The 20,068-nt window shown below is 43.6% G+C and overlaps 3 protein-coding genes across 7 annotated transcripts; 1 reads left to right on the forward strand and 2 right to left on the reverse strand.

Annotated features, from left to right (window-relative positions):
- Positions 1-1,881: 1,881 nt before the first annotated feature.
- Positions 1,882-4,838, reverse strand: LOC133917789 (transcription factor ICE1-like). Its single transcript, XM_062361642.1, has 2 exons — positions 4,626-4,838; positions 1,882-2,217 (listed from the first exon to the last, which is right to left on the reverse strand). Exons 1-2 carry the CDS (start codon positions 4,836-4,838, stop codon positions 1,882-1,884), a joined length of 549 nt encoding a protein of 182 aa, XP_062217626.1.
- Positions 4,572-12,071, forward strand: LOC133918647 (ATP-dependent RNA helicase drs1-like). The gene is made up of 7 exons (XM_062362618.1): positions 4,572-4,844; positions 6,870-8,102; positions 8,746-9,183; positions 10,202-10,277; positions 10,387-10,490; positions 10,590-11,014; positions 11,183-12,071. The coding sequence occupies exons 2-7, from the start codon at positions 6,905-6,907 to the stop codon at positions 11,834-11,836; spliced, it is 2,895 nt and encodes a 964-aa protein (XP_062218602.1). The 5' UTR covers positions 4,572-4,844; positions 6,870-6,904; the 3' UTR covers positions 11,837-12,071.
- On the reverse strand, positions 8,225-19,517 carry LOC133918648 (probable beta-1,4-xylosyltransferase IRX10). 5 transcript variants are annotated; one of them, XR_009909825.1, is made up of 10 exons: positions 19,128-19,517; positions 18,276-18,422; positions 18,127-18,191; positions 17,927-17,996; positions 17,103-17,321; positions 16,684-16,827; positions 16,466-16,601; positions 12,744-12,822; positions 12,439-12,655; positions 8,225-8,444 (listed from the first exon to the last, which is right to left on the reverse strand). XR_009909825.1 is itself a non-coding variant. In XM_062362620.1 (9 exons), the coding sequence occupies exons 1-9, from the start codon at positions 19,407-19,409 to the stop codon at positions 12,535-12,537; spliced, it is 1,263 nt and encodes a 420-aa protein (XP_062218604.1). In that variant the 5' UTR covers positions 19,410-19,517; the 3' UTR covers positions 12,392-12,534. The 5 variants fall into 5 exon arrangements, 3 of the variants coding, with proteins under 3 accessions (XP_062218604.1, XP_062218605.1, XP_062218603.1); XR_009909824.1 differs by lacking the exon at positions 8,225-8,444 and adding an exon at positions 11,133-11,288; XM_062362620.1 differs by lacking the exon at positions 8,225-8,444 and having other exon boundaries at positions 12,392-12,655.
- Between the last annotated feature and the right edge of the window lie 551 nt (positions 19,518-20,068).

The raw sequence follows: 20,068 nt of genomic DNA on the forward strand, positions 1-20,068 counted from the left end.
TTTTTTACCTCGCGGAGGTGACCCCGCGGGAGGGCGCCACGTGGCGGATTGCTGGCCCGGCCTCGGGATTCGGGGACCCCTGGTTCCTGATTCACCGACACCGCCTCCCATCCAGAATTGATTTATGTAACGAAATTTCTATTTTACGCACATGCTCGCTCTACATATGCCGCCTCCCATCCAGATTTATCGCATCCGAGCAAGCCTTTGCTCCCTCCATGTGGTCTCTCGCGCCCTTCTTCCACTGCAACCCTTTCCCTTGGAACCCTAGAATGGAAAAAATGTGGAATCCAAATAAAATGTTCCTTACAAAGTTGAAATTGGGAGTGGAAAGGTCATGCTTGCATGTTCAAAGCTCGATTTTCTTGATTACAAAGTCGTTTATTTGAATACAAAGTAGGACTGTTCAAGTTCAAAGTTCAATTCAAAGTCAGCGAGGAGGGGACGTGTATGGAGAAGAGGATGCTTGCACGACACGCTTGCTCAAGGGGAGGGGTAGTGCGTGAGCTCCACTCCTTATGTGCGAGCGCGATGTAGACACGCCCATTATATGTAATGTCATTTGCAATTCTTTTTTATTTTGTATCATTTTTAGTTTGGGACCATATAATTACTAGTTGTCTGAAAATCTTCTAAATTTCACTCACTTTTCTAGACCAGTGACATCCAACATTCTTAATTAATTCACTTATCCTACTATATATATTATCTTCCTCTCATCACATAAACCTTAGCCATCCTACCCCTACTTTCTCGAACCAATATTACCCCTCCTTTATACCCTTGAGCCACTACCTAGGGCCATGCTGATGCTGCCCCTAGTTGCTGGCATCGTCTAAGTACCATGAGACGACCCTCAATTTGACCTTTGCCTTAACATCACATCCCTCTGCCTAATGTTCCCTCACGACGATGGTTCATGGTCAGATAGGCCACCTCTCCTCGAAAAACTTTGTCGTCGACCTTTCGTCCTGGTAGCCAACTATCATGCACCGTCCCCTCCAATTGACAGCATTGTTGTCACCATCGTTTGCCACCATGCTTCTACATTTTCCCCTCTATAGGTGACCCAAGCAAATTGGCCCTTGACCCAAACCTAACAGTGGTGTGGCAATGCTCTCAGAGATGAGGACATCAACTTGCTAATAAACACATGGATCACGAGTATGGCATGATCATGCTGTTGCAAAAATCTTATGAAGACTCTGATATTTTTTAGTTGCTTGGGAAATTACAGTCCTCAGTTTTACTGGCCTACGAAATTATTCTTTTGGCCCTCTTTTCTATACATCATATAGAACCTCACCCTGCACAACATTATCGAGGAACAATCTACGATTTGTCACTGAATAAGTGCCTGTTCTACGATATGCATATCATAGAACAGACAACTTATTCAGTGGTAAATAGTAGAATCTCCCCATTATCGATGGCAAAACAACAAATATTGTGTTTTTTTTTATAGGGAAGTGCATGAGTAAAGATTTATTTGATGTTCATATCTCATGGGTTTGCACCAAAAGAGAGGTATCCAACGGTCGAAAGTCCTTCAAATCCATGAGGCCATTATTTGTGTTTGGCAACTAACCTATTAGTCATGACTGCTAATTAAAAAAAAGATTCACAACTCCATCGCGCTCACACCATCGTTGAGAAAAAAATTGAATGTCTACAGAAATGCCACCTTAGAGCATCTCCAAGAGTCTCCCAATCTCACTCCATATAGTCAAATTTAGAGAATTTTATCCTAAAACTCAGCTCCAACAGCTCTCCAATACCACTCCCAATACTTAACAACTCCAAAATCATCCCTCTCACTATCTATTTGTACGGAACAACCCTGGCTCCCTATCCAACCCCGAGCCCACCAACCTGCTCCCGTCATCGGCTGATCTTGGGCACAATGGACCGGAGCATGTAGATCTGGCCATTGAGCTTCTTCCGCCGACGACGCTCGGCCATGAGGTTCTTGGCCGGCCTGTCGCCCACACCACCGCCTGTCACCATGCTGTTGGCGTTTGAGTCCTTGTCGTCCTTCTTGCTGCTCTCCTCGATGCCCCTCGTGTCCTCCGAGTCACAGTTCATCCCGGACGCATCGATGCTCACGCCGTCGTCATCAGCGTCATCCAACACTGTGTCGCCGGCGCCCGAGGACACGCCCACCGTCACTGCCGCCGCCTTGCGCTTCTTGTCGTCCTCCTCCTCACCAGCGTTGCGCTAGAGAGCACGCTTTTGGATCTGTTTGGTATGACCCAAATCGCAGAGCCTTTGTTAGTCATCTGAGTCACACTGAGCCTCATGATCATCATGAAGTCCTCAGTGAAAGTAACTGGAGACAAGCTATGGATGCAGAGTATTCAGCCCTGATTAAAAATCAGACTTGGTGATTGGTTCCACGGAACCCAAAAACAAATGTAATTGACTGCAAATGGGTTTTCAAAATAAAACGGAAAGCTGATGGAAGCATTGATCACTATAAAGCAAGATTATTTGCAAAAGGGTTCAAACAACGTTATGGATTGGACTATGAGGACACCTTTAATCCGGTTGTTAAACCTGCGACAATACGATTGGTTCTTTCAATTGCTACTTCACAAGGTTGGGGACTTCGGCAGTTGGATATACAACAAAATGCCTTTCTTTATGGTTTTCTAGAAGAAAAGGTATACATGACACAACCACCGGGATATGAAGACAAGAGATATCCAAGACATGTTTGCAAGCTTGATAGAGCGCTTTATGGACTTAAACAAGCTTCGAGAGCTTGGTTTGCTCGGCTTAGTTCTAAACTTCAAGAATTAGGCTTTGTGTTGTCAAGAATTGATGCTTCATTGTTCATCTTTCGTCGAGCAGGGGTGACTATGTACATGCTTATCTATGTTGATGATATCATAATAGCAAGCTCATCGGCGAAAGCAACTGATACTCTACTCTGGAAGCTCCAGGAGGAATTTGCTGTAAAAGATTTAGGTGCTCTTCATTATTTTCTTGGAATAGAAGTTAATCCATGCAAGGAGGGCATAGTGCTTACACAGCCAAAATATATCAGTGATTTACTGTAGCGGGCTAATATGGAACACTGCAAAGGTATCACAACTCCAATGACATAGACTGAGAAGCTATCAAGGACTGATGGTGAGCCTTTGTTAGAAGAAGAATGCTCCAAATATAGAAGTATAGTTTGGGCATTCAATACCTAACCATTACAAGGCCTGATATCTCATACTTAGTAACAAGGTTTGCCAATTCTTATCATGTCCCACGACTATACATTAGAGTGTTGTGAAACGAATTCTACGATATCCAAAATATTCAATAGGCACGGTCTGCAAGTTCGGATATCTTCTTCTACCCTACTAAGTGCTTTCTTAGATTACGATTGGGCTGGTTGTCTGGACGACCGGTGCTCTACAGGAGGCTATGCAGTGTTCTTTGGAAGCAATCTTATCTCTTGGAGTTCGAAGAAACAACAAACAGTGGCACGATCAAGCACTGAGTCTGAGTACAAGGCGTTAGCCAACGCTACAACCAAATTGACTTGGGTTTAGTCTCTTCTACAAGAACTGAGAGTGTTTCAAGCCGGGAGTCTTGTCCTCTGGTGTGACAATTTGGGTGCCACTTATCTCTTGGCAAATCCAATGTTTCATGCTCGCACAAAACACATAGAGATAGATTTTCACTTTGCGAGAGAAAGGGTTGCACATAAAACACTGGATATCAGGTTTATATCCTCTCAAGATCAAGTGGCAGATATCATGACCAAGCCTTTACCAGCTCGACAGTTTTCTGCTCTAAGGCACAATCTTAATCTCACATAGTATGAGCTTCAGATTGAAAGGGGCTGTAGAAATATCTAGAGGCTCTATCTCTTACTATCTATTATAACAAACATGCCAACTGATCAAGATTGTGATCTGATGTGATTCGGCATTGGCAAGATTTATATATATAAGAATATATGGCACCAGTGGGTGTACGAGCCAAAATCCTCATCTTCCTTTTGCTTTCACACGGAATCCCCCGTCCCACGTGGCGGCGGTTAGGGCCAGAAGGTTCTGGTCCTCCTACCCCTACCCCGGCATCATCCCCAACCCCATGGCCGGTGGTGTCGTGTGCTGCTGCTGCTCATGGTCGTGACCCTGTTCTTGGTCGTCGTCCTCCTGCATCCAGAGCGGGTTGGCAAGCCGTGAGAGCATGGCATCATAGCGTGAGTCTTCTTCGCTTTCTTGGAGTGGTAATGGTCAGAGGAGGGGGAGCCGATGGCAGAGCAGGGCAGAGCAGAGCGGAGGTGTCTGAGTTCTCTCTCTGGAAAGGCAGTACCAATACTTAGAGTTGACAGCTAGGATCCATTGCCGACGGGACATGAGAGGGAGCTGTTGAAATATAATGATTAGGGTAAAAAAGTCTGTTAGAGAGGATATTAAAATAGAGAGGGAGTTTTTTTTAGAATGACTCTTTGTATGAGGAGTCTTTTGAAGATGCTTTTTGGAACTTACCATTAATGCAAATTTGCCATTTTCTGCGCTCGATGGTATTCCGTCGTTTTTTCACTGGAAGTGACCGAAATGCCCCTAGGCCCGATATGTATGTCCGATGAAACCGTCGCCCGGGCGACAGCGACCGACTCCCATTTCTCGGTGTTCTCGAGACGACAGCGACCCCAGCCCCCGCCGCCGGCGATCCCTCTCTTGGCCGGCGCCGCGGAACCCGCCTCCTCCTCCCGCCGAAGCACGCCACCTCGAACTCTTCCTCTCTCTCGTAGACTCGTCGTCGTCCTCCTCCTCCCCATCACTGCGCTCGCGTGGAGTGGAGGCCCGGCCGCACTTGGATGACCCCATCTGCTGGTAAGGAAGAGCCCTACCTCGCTTGGACCGCTCAAGGAGTCCGATTCTTTGTTTCTCTCCGCCATAGTTGCTCGCGGATTTGTTTGCCGCTCTAGGATTTTTTTTTTTAGATTCTTCTTAGGCGCGCACAAGATCGGCCTGGGTTGACCCTAATCTGGAATTTTTTAGGGTTCAACAGAGTTAAGTCCACTCTTGGCAGCAAAACCCTGATCTTGATATGTACAACTGAGTAAAGTACAATACAATGCAACTTGATATATGGGACCATTGGTCTGATTCCTGTTCCTGCCCTTGTTTGTTTATTGTGTTGGAGGAGATTGTAGGGAGGGTTTATAGCCGTTACCCCAAACTCTCTATGGACCATCGTCACACGACAGCTTACCCTAATCTGGAATTTTTTAGGGTTCAACAGAATTAAGTCCACTCCTGGTAGCAAAACCCTGATCTTGATATGTACAACTGAGTAAAGTACAATACAATGCAACTTGATATATGGGACCATTGGTCTGATTCCTGTCCCTGCCCTTGTTTGTTTATTGTGTTGGAGGAGATTGTAGGGGGGTTTTGCAGTCGTTACCCCAAACTCTCTATGGACCATCGTCACACGACAGCTTGGTCTTCGGACTGTTGGAATTGAATTGGACGGCGCTGATTAACCGTACCAGCCTGATTGGACGGTTGGGGGCTGGGTCTGGTCTTGGCGGGAAGTACTCTTGGACTGTCAATAGTGAAGATGTTATTTTTGGATAGGGAAATAATTGATTCCTTTGCTGGGCATATCTCTGCTGTTTCGCTCAATGTTGTCAAGTGAATGCTTTATGTTTAGATGCTAAAGCTGTCTTCAATTTAATAGGGGTTTGCTATTTATTGTAACGGTATTCCGTCACTGATATTTGCAGGGTTTCTATATTCGAGTTCTTAGGTGAGCTTTGGTATTAGAATTGGATAAAACGTTAGGAAGTGCTTCAATACTTTCTACTACTATAATCCTACCTCTGCTACTTTGATATTTACGCAGGTTTTGGTTTGCTTTAAAATGTTCTAATATTGCTGAGGAAAATTTTGATTGGTATTTGTGACAGCACAGAAACATGGCCCTACATTATTCTCTAATATTATGGAGGAAAAATTGTGTGCAGATAATTTTTTTCTTTAAGTGCATAGTAGCAACTATGTTGATTTGTTCTGCCAAGTCTTCGAGAAATGCAGAACTCTCATTTTTTTTCATGATCGAGTCATTTTATTATAGTGAAATCCATATTGAAGACAGTAATTGCATGACAAAACAATTTAAGCTTGGATTCATTTGCCTGCACAACTATACTTCCTTCATCTCTTATGCTATTAATGGTTGATGTGTCCGGAGAAAGAAACTTTCCATTTGTTTTTTAGTTGTTAGCCCATACTCTCTACAGACCATCTTCACATGACAGCTTGGTCTCCGGACCGCTGGAATTGGACATCGCAGAATAACTCGATTGGGCAGTTTGGGACTAGGTGTTTAAGTACTTTTGGTGTCAATTCAAAATACGTTATGTTTGAATTATGAAACAGCTAACTCCTTTGCTTGGCATATCTCCACTGTTTCGTTTGATGACGTCAAGTGGATGCTTTATGTTATTTGGTTTCTGTGAGAGCACATAAACAATACTCTCGAATGTTCGTCTAATATTGCAGAGGAAAAAACGGTTGCAGATTGATTGGTTCATTTATTTATGTTGAAGTGTGTAATGATCACTATGTTGATATGTTCTGCCAAGTTTGGAGAAACCTGAAACTCCCACTTTTCCCTAATCGAGTCATTTTATTATAGTGAAATCCACATTGAAGACAGTATAATGTTGCAAGACAATAATGATTTAAGCTTGGATTTACCTGCCTGCACAAATATCCTCTTATGCTATTGATGGTGGATGTGTCCTGAAAAAGAAGGGTTTCATTTGTTTTTAACTAGAGTAAAAAACACCCTTATTTCCTGTTTAGAGGGATGTTGTATTGATTTTGCCTTTTTTCTTTGGACATCAGCTGCTTACTTAGGTTGATATAAGCAGTAACGTAACATGGGGCGACCAGAGGGCATGCACATGGTTTTGGAAAGGATTGAAGGGCATATTTCACATAAGAGCCAAGAAAAGAAGGCTGCGCCGGAAAAAGAACTATCAACTACTTTATCAGATAAAAAGAAGTGCTTTGCTTGTAATGAGAGATTGCACAATTTGGATCAATGCAAGATAAAAGGAAGTTTTGTTACTGTGGCAGAGCTATTTGGCCATGCTACAAGATTTCCATTTTACATGATTCAACCTTCAGAAGAGGTAGTTGCAAAAGAGAAATTTTACCATCACTGCCTGCTGATCACATCTAATATCAGTAACTTGGACCTGGGTAGAGTGAAAGATGAACTACAAAAATTTTGGAAGCTGTCTAATGACTGGGAATTAAGAAGAGAATGCAGAAAGAATTTCATAGCATCCTTCAGCTCGGAGGATGACCTAATCAGCTGTTTAAAGCATCCCGAAATGGAAACATCGCTGGATGATAAGGAGATGAAATTCACTGTAACAAGGTGGAAGGAAGGTGGTGAGGAAAATATTGACTTGATTAGGCAATGGTTTCTAGTGTGTGGGGTGCCAAGAATATACAGAAACTGGAAGGAGTTATATCAAGTTGCCTCTGCATTTGGAGTGTTGGTTGAGGTGGATGAGGAAAGTTTGGAAGTTGAGGATAAGGAGCCTATTAGGTTGAAGATAGCATTAAGAAATCTTGATGGAACCCCCTTCTCCTATCACTTTGTGTTTGGATGGTCTTCTAGAATGGTCACGTTCACAATAGAGGACAAAGTAAAAAGTATAGAACAACAAAGGAAGGAATTAGAAGAATGGAATGGTAAAGATCGTCTTGATGGCTTCAATAAGGAATCTGAAGACAAAAGGAACATAGCTATTGGGATGCCTCCAGGCAGCTGCCATAACACAAGGATTGTAGCTTCAACAGGCAACCATGCGTTAGACTTGGAAGGTTGCTCGAACAAGGTGCATAAAAAGGAACTGAATACAGCACAAGCAGGTATATTGCTGGAAGAGCCAAAGTTTATTGAGGAGTTAAGATTTGACAGAGAGATCAAAGAAAACAAAACAAATGCTCCAGCAGTCACTACGATAAACTCCAAGAAAACAACTGAAAAAAGTTCAAAAGCTGAAGTGGCACACCCCATAGGTGGTAGTTCAACAAACATGATTGGAGAAGAGCACTTCAGAGGTGAGTGAGAACTCTATATTCATAAAAACTTGTTCTCTTATGTTCATTAAAACTGTCTCAAGAAATATATTTCTAAAGCCCATTGGAAGGAAAATACTTTCAAGGACATGGGGATAAAGTTGTTTATGTAAAAGGAAAAAAACTATCGATTTTTGAAAAATATAACTAAGAGGGACAAAGTTCATGAACCACCCCATTAGTTACCTATTCTTTTCACTTTGCCCCTCATAAATCATTCTCATCGATTGACATTCAATGTAGACGAGATCACATCCAATGCAGTCGGTGGTTGCATGTCAAACTAAGTTGGCTGAACATAGTATGGTTCCTTTCCTCAAGAAACTGCAACAAATAGCAAAGAAAATGGGGTAGGTTGACCATTTTTTTCCAAGAGAGGGTGGGTGTTATAGAAAGCATATTCACTTATGGGGGTATGAGTAGAAGAAAATGAGTTATGCACGGCAAGATGGAAAAAGGCGTTTTCTTCTTTGTGTGTGTGTGGGTGGGGGGGAGGGGGGTCTTTTAGTTTTTACCCTAATTTTAAAAATTATGTAGGTGAATGTGTTGGGAACAGTTGGACAATTGGTTGCTGTTTTGTTTTGTTTTGTTTGTTGACATCATTTTTGTTGATACTGCCCTGAAGGTATACCAAAGCCTCCTGTCATACATGTGTTCAAAAGAAGAGCTAAGAAACAGCAAGGATCAATTGAGCAAAAAGTTAATGAAGCATTAAACAACAGCTCATCAAAGAAACTGGATAAAGGGATGGATCCAGATAGCACCAGTTATGCCACAAGGATTGGAGCTTTGACAGGGTGCGATATGTTGGATTTCCAAAGTTGTTCAGAAAAGGAACATGGGAAGGAACTGAATATGGCAGAAAAAGCTATAGCAGGGGAAAGACCAAAGCCGGTTGAAGAGTTTGGAGCATATAGGGAGAACAAAGACAACAATGAGGCTCCAGATGCTGCTACAATCAACTCTAAGAAGAAGCAAACAACAGACGACACGTCAAAAACTGAAACAACACAGTTGATCAGTGGAAGTTCAACATTCATGATTAAGAGGATACACAAAAAAGGTGAGTACGAATCCTTTATGCGTCTAATTGTTTATCCCATATTCCTATAGATTTTCTATGGGATAAATATTTTTATTTTAGTTTAGAAGGAAAAGGCACAAATAGTATTGGACTATGATCCTAAAAAAGAAGAAACAAACTTATTCTCAATTTTGGAGAGGCATAATTGAAAATATAGCAGTGGGTGTGCAAATAAGAATGGGATAGTTGCATGTATGAATATACGGACAATATTTTCAATTCCTGAACAATACAAAGGAATATGATTATAGAACATATAGTAGGTTAAAACAAATGAAGTACTAGGGATCTAATAAAAGGAAGTTAGGGGGAATAATGGTAATTACAAGGAACTAGGCCATTAGGGATGTGTTCATGTGTTACTGTAGTTTCCAAAAAAATTATTTCTTCTCATAAGTTAGGTTGCTTTGGTACCATAATCCTAGCACAGCTGGTATTAGGTTGACATATAAATTTGCTAATTTTACGAACACTTCTCTACAACTTTCTGGAAGCAGATGGAAGTGAAGGAAGCTGAAAATTTTCTAACCTTCATTTTATTCTTTCTCCGACAAAGGTGTTTGTACTATAGCCACTCCTTTTTGTTCCAAAAATAAAGAAGAGCTACCTGAGTTTAAGTTGCAGCTACAATTAAGCAATTCCACTCCACATATATAACAAAAGATACCATTTTGAAATGCCAAATTGAAAAATTGCAGTTTAAAAATTAGTGCTGGAGTTAAATAACAAATGCTTTGTTGTGCTAAGTCTGAACTCTGAAACCATTGTTTATATGTGTTTATCGGTTTATTACTCTTGCAATGATATTCTTTGGGACATTGATTTTCACGTGGTGGGTTTGGGACAAGCAAGAGGGTATTATTCCCTCTTTTTTCTGTAAAACTTAAACAATATTTCTGGTGAAACAGGGTTAACCTTCCCCCTTTCTTAGAATTTATGGGTTAGAACATATTTTGTTATGAGGTAATTTATTTGACACTTGACACTGCATCTGAAGGTGTTGACATGGATGGAGTGGGACCTGAAGGAGTTCAGTTCCATGAAAGGCAATATGCCTCTAAAGTGGATGCACGGTATGGGATCCAACATTTCAGCTTATTCATCTACTCATTAGCCGTCATATTCATATTCACATTTACCATCAGACAAGAATATTTGATTTTCCTACATTGTGTGCTATAGGCTTGCTCAAAATTCCAAAGAATTCAGCGCACACAATGATATTTGTGACAGTTTCAGTGAGATGGGTCTTCCAGAAAACCTACTGAAGGGAATATATGCTTATGGTAATTCATATTTTATTTGTTGTTTTAAAGCATTTTACAACCCCCCCCCCCCCCTCTCTCTCTGTACTTATCCCCATTTTCTTGCCATTTTGTTTAAAGGTCTGGAGAAGGCTTCTGCAATCCATCAAAGAGGAATTGTTCCCTTATGTAAGGGTCTGGATGTTATCCTGCAGGCTTTGTCTGGAACAACTGTTACACTTTGCTGTGGAGTTCTGCAGCAACTTGACTATGGATCTGAAGAATGCCAAGCTTTGGTTCTTGTACCAACACGTGACTTGGCGCAGGAGACCGAGAAAGTTATTCGAGCACTTGGTAAGTTCCTTGGTGTTAAAGCACATGCTTGTTCTGGAGGCACTAGTATCCGTGAGGACCAGCAAATTCTGTCAAGCGGAGTTCAAGTCATCGTTGGCACTCCTGGTCGCGTTCTTGACATGCTTCAAAGGCGAGCACTCTGTCCAGATCACATTAGAACGTTTGTTTTGGATGAGGCAGATGAACTACTCACAGGAGGTTTCAAGGACCAGGTTAGTTTTTTACCCACCTACTGGCTCAAGTGTGGTAATCACAATGAATGACTGTTGAACAACCTACGTATGTAGCACGTGTTATCCGAATATAAGCTCTAGTTATGCTCATGCTACAATATGATGGCCTCTATTTCATTAACTTATGACTACCCATCTTTCTTGCAGACTTGTAATGTTATCCAGCTTCTCCCACCCAAAATCCAGGTTGGACTCCTCTCTGCCACCTTTTCCAATGAAGCCCTTGAGTTTAGCCGCAGGTTCATGGATAAGCCTGTGACAATTATTGTGCCAAGAGATGAAGAACTAAGGAGTATCAGTGTCAAGCAGTTATATGTCAAAGTTGAGAAGGAAGAAGTGAAGCTTGGTAAAGTGTGTGATCTTTTTGACACTATGGCAATCACACAAAGCGTCATCTTTGTGAACACGCGGCGCAAGGTCAAGTCGCTCATAGAAAAGATTAAAGGCAAGGGTTACACTGTCTCGGCAAGCCATGGCAGCATGGATCAGCACGCCAGGGACACTGCCATCCAGGAGTTCCAATCCGGATCATCCCGTATTCTCATTGCCACCGACCTTCGTGGCACTGATGTGGTGCAGGTCCCTGTTGTCATCAACTATGATCTGCCCACACAACCAGTGAAATACATCCGTCGTGTTCAACAAGGTGGACAGTCTGGAAGGAAGGGTGTGGTCATCAGTTTCGTAACTCGTGTTGATGAGCGCATCCTCCTTGACATCCAGAGATTTTGCAATGGCCAGGTAGGCGAGCTACCTTCCGATATCGCTGACCTCTTGGTGGGCTATGGTGTGCAGAACTGAGCCTAAGGGTATCTACCCAAGTTTTAGCAGGCTACAAGGAAACTTACCCTCATACCTGACTATATGCAACTGTTTTAAGTGATGTGATCAGCTAAACTTTTGCTGTTGTGTCTAGAGAACTGTATAATGGCTTCATTTTCTTGGGATATTTGTGAGGGTGGAAATCATGCAAACTGTCTTATGAAATCTGAACTTTTAGTTCACCGGCCATGTAGTATTATACAACTTTTTAAAACTGGGTGAGGTTCGAATCCGGTAGTTCCTTGAAAATTGAAAGGTTTTCTGTTCGCTTATCCGGTATTTTGTTTTTCTTGTCATGGTAATTAATATTAAGCGATGATTCAACTTGTCGCGAATGAATACAAAGAAGTTGCAAAATCTTCTAACCACAACAGATGGTGCGAACTGCAAACCACATATGTCCGTTAAGTTGCAGGTAGGTTCGAAAAGGAAAAGAATATGTATCTGTTTTCTGTATTATGGGAAGAGATTCCGTAACGTACTCCTTTCTTAATGAATCATATAAATAAGTTTCAAAGAAAAGTTGCAGGTAAGTTCATAACTGATGAAAATTTCATAATTCAGGCAGGGACTTGAGGTACCTCATTTTTCTTTCTTGATGAAGCATGTCACCATAACATAATCAGAAAAAGGATTAACTGTCACCGGTTCAGCTCAAGTGGGGCAAAAGACTAAACTCAAAATCTTAGATATTCTACTGCTTCTGTAAGAGTTCGCAAGCCAAAACCATGCATATGCAAGCTGTCATCGTCAGAAGTAAACGCCACTTGCCAGGAGAACGAACAGAGATCCAAAGCCCTGTGAACAAGTTGAGAAAACTTGTTAGTCGTACATCAAACAGCTTCTGTCGGAACCGTGAAGCGATGGACATTTTAATGGAACTCACCAGAAAGACGGATGCAACAGCTGCAGTGGTGATCTCTTTGGCAAAGCTGCGCCTGCGCCTGGATGAAGTTGCTTCATAGCTGGTAGGGTGGACCAAGTTGTTACAAAAAAAAGAATGGTTAAAAAAATTGGATCATAATCAACATATCTAGCTAGAAACCTTCTGTATTCTGTAGATTTCTAAGACAACTCAATATGACCAAATAATGAAGCCGTCCCACCACCTCACAATCAAGAAAGGTTGAGTTGCACACTAATCCGCGATAAATGTGTTACCCAAGTCGGACACCCACCCCATGTTGAATTCCAAGTGGTGTTTGGAGTGTCCAAAAAATTGCGATATGCGCACCTGAGTTGAACCCCGACACTCGCAGCCATGTTAGGGTAACACAAGCAAAGGGAACCTCAAGCAAAGGGATCTTAAATTCTTAATGCACAAAACGACCGAGATGGCAATTCCGAAAAGTTCCAGACCTAAAGACCCATTTGGAACATGCGAATTTTACCTAACTCATACGAGAGTAGAACTATTTCATGTGAAATTCTTGTGTTGCAAGCTCTAAAACAAGTAGCTCAGTCTCTATTTTCCATGTCCTGTGTCTAAGTAGGTCGACCTCGGACCTGTCCCTAACCTGAAACCACCTCTACAAAAACTTTGAACCAATCTACACCCTAGCAATCCACAATCAGCGGACGGTTCTGCTTATACCCGCAGTTTGACAAATCACGAATCGATCGCGACAACAGAGGAGAACGCTAGCTGCTGCCGCCGCAAATCCAACCGAACCGAACGAGAGGCATGTGTTTTTCACGTACATGAAGAAGGAGGCGGCGAGCATGAGGCCGACGGCGACCATGGCGACGGCCAGCGTGGGGTACCATGCCGCCGGCACCGGGCTCGAGATCGAGGTCGCCGCCTGCATCGCGTCCGCACAACACGCGCGCGCACCACCCCGCCACCAGGTCAGAGGTCAGACGACAGGGAGCGGGAACCCTAGGAGAAGGAGAGAGAGGTTGATCCATGCCGCGCTTACCATTCCGGATCTCATCTGAGGCTGCTCTGCTCTGCTCCAAACTCGCAGCAGGTCTCGAACGAGGAGGATGTTGGGCCAGTTGGACTTGGGTTGTGATAGATTCTGTCTGGCCCAGTAGGGCCCGACCCAGGTTAGCCGTTTAGGTACGGGCCAGGCCCTGGGCTGAGGCGCCAGCAAGCGAGTCGTTGGACTTCGGTCGGCCTTCTGGATTTTTTATTTTCGAAATTAACAAAAATGTGCATCAATTTTGAAATGTTACATAAATGTACTTATCACCCGTTGAACCGGCGATATATCCACGTGGACCACTAGACTGGACAAGGCCTAAACTTGTCACCCATTCAACAAAGTGGGTAGGATCGAAACTTGTCGCCGACAAGTTCATGGGCCCTGTGCATCCAATTAGAGATGAATATTGTAAATTGTTCCTCGCTAGTGGACTAGTGGCTAAATACTGAAAAAGTCAAATTTGCTTCCCTCAATTATTATCCAAGCTTGTTTTTCCTCTCAACCGCAAAACCAGATATTTTACCTCCCTCAACTATGTATAACGGATTTTTTTCCTCCCCACATGGTTTTGAAAATGGTTTTGTCCGATGTGGGTCATACGTGGCAATGGGCCCCACTTGTCATATGATATCTCATCTTTTCTTCTTCCCTCTTTTCTCTCTCTCAAAAAAAAATAGAGCTCACCAGCCCACAGACACCGTCGTCCTAAGCTCTTTAAAGGGCGCTGCACCTCCCTCCTCTCCCTCTCCCTTGTTCTTCCCTCTCTCGCCAGAGCACAAAGCACAGCACAGAGCTGCCACCGAGCATCATCCATAGCGCTCGAGCCCCGTTTAGCCCTTTCCAGACATGAATTGAGTGCATCAGCCTCATCTTCCCCAACTCTAGCCACCACCCGATCCTATCGCACATCGAGCCACCGTTGCAGCCCTCCTTCCGACCAAACAAACACACAGTGAGCTTCCCCTTGCCCTCCTCCTTCTTTTGTGCCCGTCGCTTTTCCTTCGGCCCAACGCCAGCGCGCTTCTCCATGGTGATCGAGCGCCTCAGCCGCACACCATCGATCGGGCCACGACCATGCCCTCGACCCAAGAACCCCCTAGCATGCTTCCCTTTCGTGCGCATTGAGCACTATCTCCTCTCTGTGGTGGATGCGTTCGTGATCCTCTCGCGCAATCGCAGGTATCGGGGGAGAACCTCGCGGCGAAATCCCAACTGTCCCTAATCATGGTTTTCTCAAGCTGAGGAGCCACTGAGACACACTGATGCCAAGGATGAGCTTCGGACCAGTGGTGACCGCACACAAGCCTTGTATCCCGTCGTCACTCTGTTCCACTCCATCAAGTTTTCTTCCACTCCGGTCGTCGCCTCTCTTTCTTGGTGAGCCCCAGACCGCCTTCTTCCTTGCGTAGGGTAGTAGATGGTTGGTTATGCTAAGGTGACCACACTAAATGAGGATCGTGTCCACCTCCTCCTTGGTGTAGTTCGATGTGCGCACCGGCGTCGATGGCACTACCACTACCGACAACTGCTTCATCGCCTCCTCCTGCGAGGTCCGCCACTTGTACTTCTCCTCCTCCCCGCTTGTTGCAGCCTTGGTCCTCACGACGAAGATTGAATTATTGTCGGTTGCGGTCGTCTCCTCCGACGTCGCATGGGACAGAGCTCCTGCTGCCGCAGCACGCTGAGCTGTGCTGTGCATCCCGTCATGCCAAGGACTGCCATCGCCGTGGATTGAGGAGGCCAAAGCCCTACTGCCACCTCGCCGAGCCATGTTGTCGTCCCGCTGAGGCCCTGCTACTCTCCCACTAGGAATGATTAGGGCGGAGTTGTTGTCGCCGTCCACTGAGGCAGGGGAGAACTAACTGGAGGCCTTGCTACCGCTGCCCATGGCGTTAAGGGGAGGATCAACTAGAGGCCCTACTGGTCGCTGCCCATGGGGGCCGACTAGGAAAGACGGAGAAGATGAAGAAGATGTCATCTGACATGTGGATCCCATCATCATGTGTAAGCCACGTAGGACGAAACCACCCTCAAAACTAGTTAAAGAGATAAATTTCACTAGTTTTAATAGTTAGAGGAGGTGAGATATCTGATTTTGCTATTCGGGTAGGAAACACAGACTCGAGCAATAGTTGAAGGAAACAATATGGATTTTTTCCTAATTAGGAGGTAGAATGCATGTTTATATTGATAGTTGGGTCAGATTAACAACTTGTTCTACGTTACAGCGTAATGTCCATGTTTCTTCCTCGGATTAACAAAAATAAAACAAGGAAAACTCAAAAATGCCAACCTACAAGACAGCTACCGCCGACTAGCTGAGAGTTCATGTATGAATGGTTCATGGTAACGGAACAGGGCTTCTCCAGCTGTGGAACTCAACCAGATCTCTGTTCACGATCGACCTGTTGTGCAGCCAGAACGTTTCCGGCGATTGATGGAACCGCCGCACCTTCCTCTGCAGCTCCCACAGGATACCGCTCATGGCGGAGCACGGCTCTGCATCTACCGCATACACCCACATGCATCTCATCTCGCGTCCACGACCAATCATTTCCTCGATCCTTTCATCTGCAACACCAACCAACTTTAACTTTGTTTGATCCAGGCCAGCCTGCCTTAACGTACCATATTCTATTCTATACTAGTAGTACAAACTGAGTAGCATGCAATATGATACCTGGTATCGATTCAAGGTACCCGAGGAGCTCGGGCCCAATCCTAGATGACGGCCACTTTATTGATATTTTGCTGTAGTCGATAACATTCTGGAAAGGAAGCTCAACTTCATCTGACAAGATCACTGGCACACATTCCTGTCATCAACATTCTTACAAGCTCATGACTTCCATGCATTGAAAAACTCTTCTTTTAAGAGTCCAATAGGAGAGAGCTCACCACAAAGAAGGATTCATAAAACCGAAGTGTCCACGACGACTCGCCACGAGGAGCCAAGCAGAACTTTGCATTCCTCAGGTGCTTGAAGTAATCGATCCTTCCCAATTTGTTAGGGCCAGACAACTTCAGTTCTGGAGACTCCAGCTGAAAGTTCACAAAACCAATTCACATATGCAGTTTGAGTGTATGAAGCACTCCCCAACAGCAACCAAAAAACGAAAGAAAATTGTGCAACCACAACTAATCTGAGAAATATAACATAAAATATGGATGTTTGGCCCCAACAATGACAACTTCCATGCATTGCAATGTGCCTATACAGAATAACATTTTACAGTAAACCGTTCAAAGGAAGGCTTTTGTGCATTGATAATGTAATACCAAGTTAAACTGTTTTTAAAAATCAAATGGAAGCCAACCTTGTCAGGATACTGCTTTGCAAGCTCCACCAGTCGAAGGCGGCCTACTTTTCCCTGGGCACGTCCAAGGAAGTTTGCTAGGTATTTCCTTTTCGTTAATGGGATCGGTTGGACAGCACGCGCATTGGACTTCACCATAGAATCGTCCACATTACCGGGTACAATAATATCTTTCCATGTATTAAATGCACTTGTACCTCGTTTGTCAGTACGGTCACCCTGACAAATACAACATAAGGTCATTCTAAGTAGCTTGCAAGCTCAGTTATACTGATAGGAAAGAGGATGGCACAACACGCATGAACCAAGTCAATTCGAAGTGGCCTTTTTCCAACTCACTTGCAAACAAATTGCCGATGCCTCATGAATTGTGTTTTAATTAGACGAGGTGTAACCACCATCATTCATGTTAACGATCGAGGAAACACTGTTATCGTTGTAGTAGAGCAAATATAGCTACAAATACAGTATAGGTAGATGAGATATACTAGTAAAAGACAATTACAAAGTGGGACCCAATTCTATCACACATAAATAAAAATAAACAAATTAAATGGCATTAGCTGGTTGGGTGTGATCACTGAGCTTAGGCCACTAAGAGTAATAATTACCATGAGATGTAATGGCATTGTGTAAACCTTTGTAGCACTATGAATTAGAACACCTTACTATAAGAATGATGTACGAAAGACTCTTAAAGAGAAAACAACAAATGAAGTCCTAGAGGCATGCCCTAAGATTTGGATAATTTAAACCACTACAACTCTTTCCTTTTGTGGGAAAAAAATGAAGCATGTGCAAACAGCACCACAAACGACTAGTACCTCTGGAGTAAGGATGATAGATCGATTCAGAAATGTCGACCATGAGCGAAATAGGTGAGCTCCAGCACCACTACATATGACAGAAAAGGAATAGTGTTCTTAGGTAACTGAGTAAAATGTAAAACCCCAACATATATTCTTTAAAAAATCGATTATATGTTTATTTCCAGGTTTTCAAACGGTAAATAAAAAGTCGGTACCTTGGGAAGACAAAAATGTGGTCACGCCCACCTGATCTACGGAAATATGGCATCTGACTGAGAACCTGCAGAGAATGAAGGTGAAACACTAAGGAACTGTTGCCCAGGCGCATATGATTCAGGCAAATCATGTGGGGATTTACATTTACCTTGACATAGGTGTGATTGATTTCTTTATCACTGAGTGCCCCTGTCATGCGAACACACTTAACATAGCTGGGAACGAAGAAGAGATTTGCTTCGTCCTTGTTGAGTGTTCTAAACCTTGAGTTGAGAAGAAACTGGTGGATCTTCACCTATGAAATGGAAAGGGACTGACATGAGGATAGTCCTGTTTCGTTTTGTGTAGAGTGTAAGAGAGAGACACAGACTGTGAATGCAGCGCAGGTACCCAAAATCGATTGCTTTAACAAGAATAAGGTTATTATTAGTTCGGTAGAGTAGGGTCGAGTAGGTTCTGCTATGCTATAATGCTACTCTGGCAAGAAGAATAACATTCGGCAGAAGCTGTATGACCTAGAGTAATACTACATTTTTCCTTTGAATTTAGGAGTAGAATTGCATGCTGTTTTGGTTGAAACATTGATTGGGTGTGTTGTGCAGGGTTAATAGTATAAGGGTCTATTTGTTTTTACTTCAGATTGTGAGAATTCCAGTCCATTTCGTAGAATCTGTGGAAGCTCATTCCCACCGGATTATAGATTGTAGGATTTTATAGTACAATTTGGCTTGTAGATCGTGAGAATTAGCTTTTTATGTTATGACTGTTTATTTTGCTTTTGTTTTTGAGATTAGAATCCATAATCAGAATAATAAACAAACCGGGCCTAAACCTCTGAGCTGAATTAGGAAAATGTGTGTGTACAGGTGGTAGGGGGCAGGGGCAGCAACTGTAGTGACTAGTGACTGTATCCCTGTAATTAGCAACGATGAGTAGTACCAAAGGGCAGAGCAGGGCCTATCCAAAAAAAAAAAGCAGAGCAGAACAGGGGGTACCGTACCTGGGTGCCCCACTGGCCCTTGAGGCAGGTGGCAGCGGGGACGGTGCCGTCGCGGCCGCGGAGCAGGGCGCGCAGGCCGTCGATCTCGCCCTCGGCGTAGACATAGATGCGGAGTGCGGCGTCTGCAGCTCCAAAGAAGGAGGAGGAGGAGTACGATGACGAAGCAGATGTGTCGGGGAGGAGGAGGCGGTCGAATAGACGGGTGAGGACGAAGGTGGCGGCGACCAGGAGGAGGGCGCCCACCTGGTGGGCCCGGCTGCAGGCGTGGTGCTGCTGCCGCATGCTCCCTCCCTCCCCACGATCGCTCGCCGGAGCCGGCGACGAGAGGGGATCTGATTCTGATGGGCCGCCTCCTTGCTGCCGCCTGCACTCTCCCCTTTCTCAAAAAAGGTAAGCCCAGGTCCACCAAAAATAATACGTACGATAAAAAAATGGGCCAGGTGGGCTGGCATCCTTAAATTTGTATTCATCAGCATCACGGCCGATAATTACTTTGACCACTGAATGCGTGTAGCTTTCGTCCTTAAAAATTAAAAGCTAAGGCTAGCTTTGTGCGAGACGAGACGATCTAGCTACCATTACCAATCGTCATTATTTCATGTACATACGTAACAAAAGAGTGTCGTCTCAGTTTAATGGTTTTAGTTATACGTACGGAACAAAATAGTAGTCAATATGTTTAAACTTTGACCGCTAAAAGCTTTTAAAAATTTTGATTGGAGTTTTAAAAACGCTACAGCTAAATTTTTCTTGCAAAATAGTTTTAAAATATTACAACCTTGTTATATCATGCATATATATTATACTAGTAATTAATTATTAGCTGTCAAAGTAATTACAGTGATAATGTCCAAAACGACACTCTTTTTTAACTATATAGTGGCCTTAGATGAAATACCTAATTAATTTTAAAATATAACCTTATTGGCTGCACGCTGATA

Source organism: Phragmites australis, chromosome 5, assembly GCF_958298935.1.
Source record: "Phragmites australis chromosome 5, lpPhrAust1.1, whole genome shotgun sequence".
Classification (NCBI taxonomy): Eukaryota; Viridiplantae; Streptophyta; class Magnoliopsida; order Poales; family Poaceae; genus Phragmites; species Phragmites australis.

Coding starts and splice junctions, on each gene's coding strand:
- LOC133918647 (XM_062362618.1), top strand. CDS start 6,905: ATGGGGCGACCAGAGGGCATGCACATGGTTTTGGAAAGGATTGAAGGG. Junction 8,103..8,745: donor TGGAGAAGAGCACTTCAGAG/GTGAGTGAGAAC, acceptor ACTGCCCTGAAG/GTATACCAAAGCCTCCTGTC. Junction 9,184..10,201: donor TAAGAGGATACACAAAAAAG/GTGAGTACGAAT, acceptor CTGCATCTGAAG/GTGTTGACATGGATGGAGTG.
- LOC133918648 (XM_062362619.1), bottom strand. CDS start 19,409: ATGCGGCAGCAGCACCACGCCTGCAGCCGGGCCCACCAGGTGGGCGCC. Junction 18,423..19,127: donor AGGGCCAGTGGGGCACCCAG/GTACGGTACCCC, acceptor TCCATTTCATAG/GTGAAGATCCACCAGTTTCT. Junction 16,357..16,465: donor GTACCTTGAATCGATACCAG/GTATCATATTGC, acceptor TTGGTGTTGCAG/ATGAAAGGATCGAGGAAATG.
- LOC133917789 (XM_062361642.1), bottom strand. CDS start 4,838: ATGGGGTCATCCAAGTGCGGCCGGGCCTCCACTCCACGCGAGCGCAGT. Junction 2,218..4,625: donor GAGAACACCGAGAAATGGGA/GTCGGTCGCTGT, acceptor CGTGCTCTCTAG/CGCAACGCTGGTGAGGAGGA.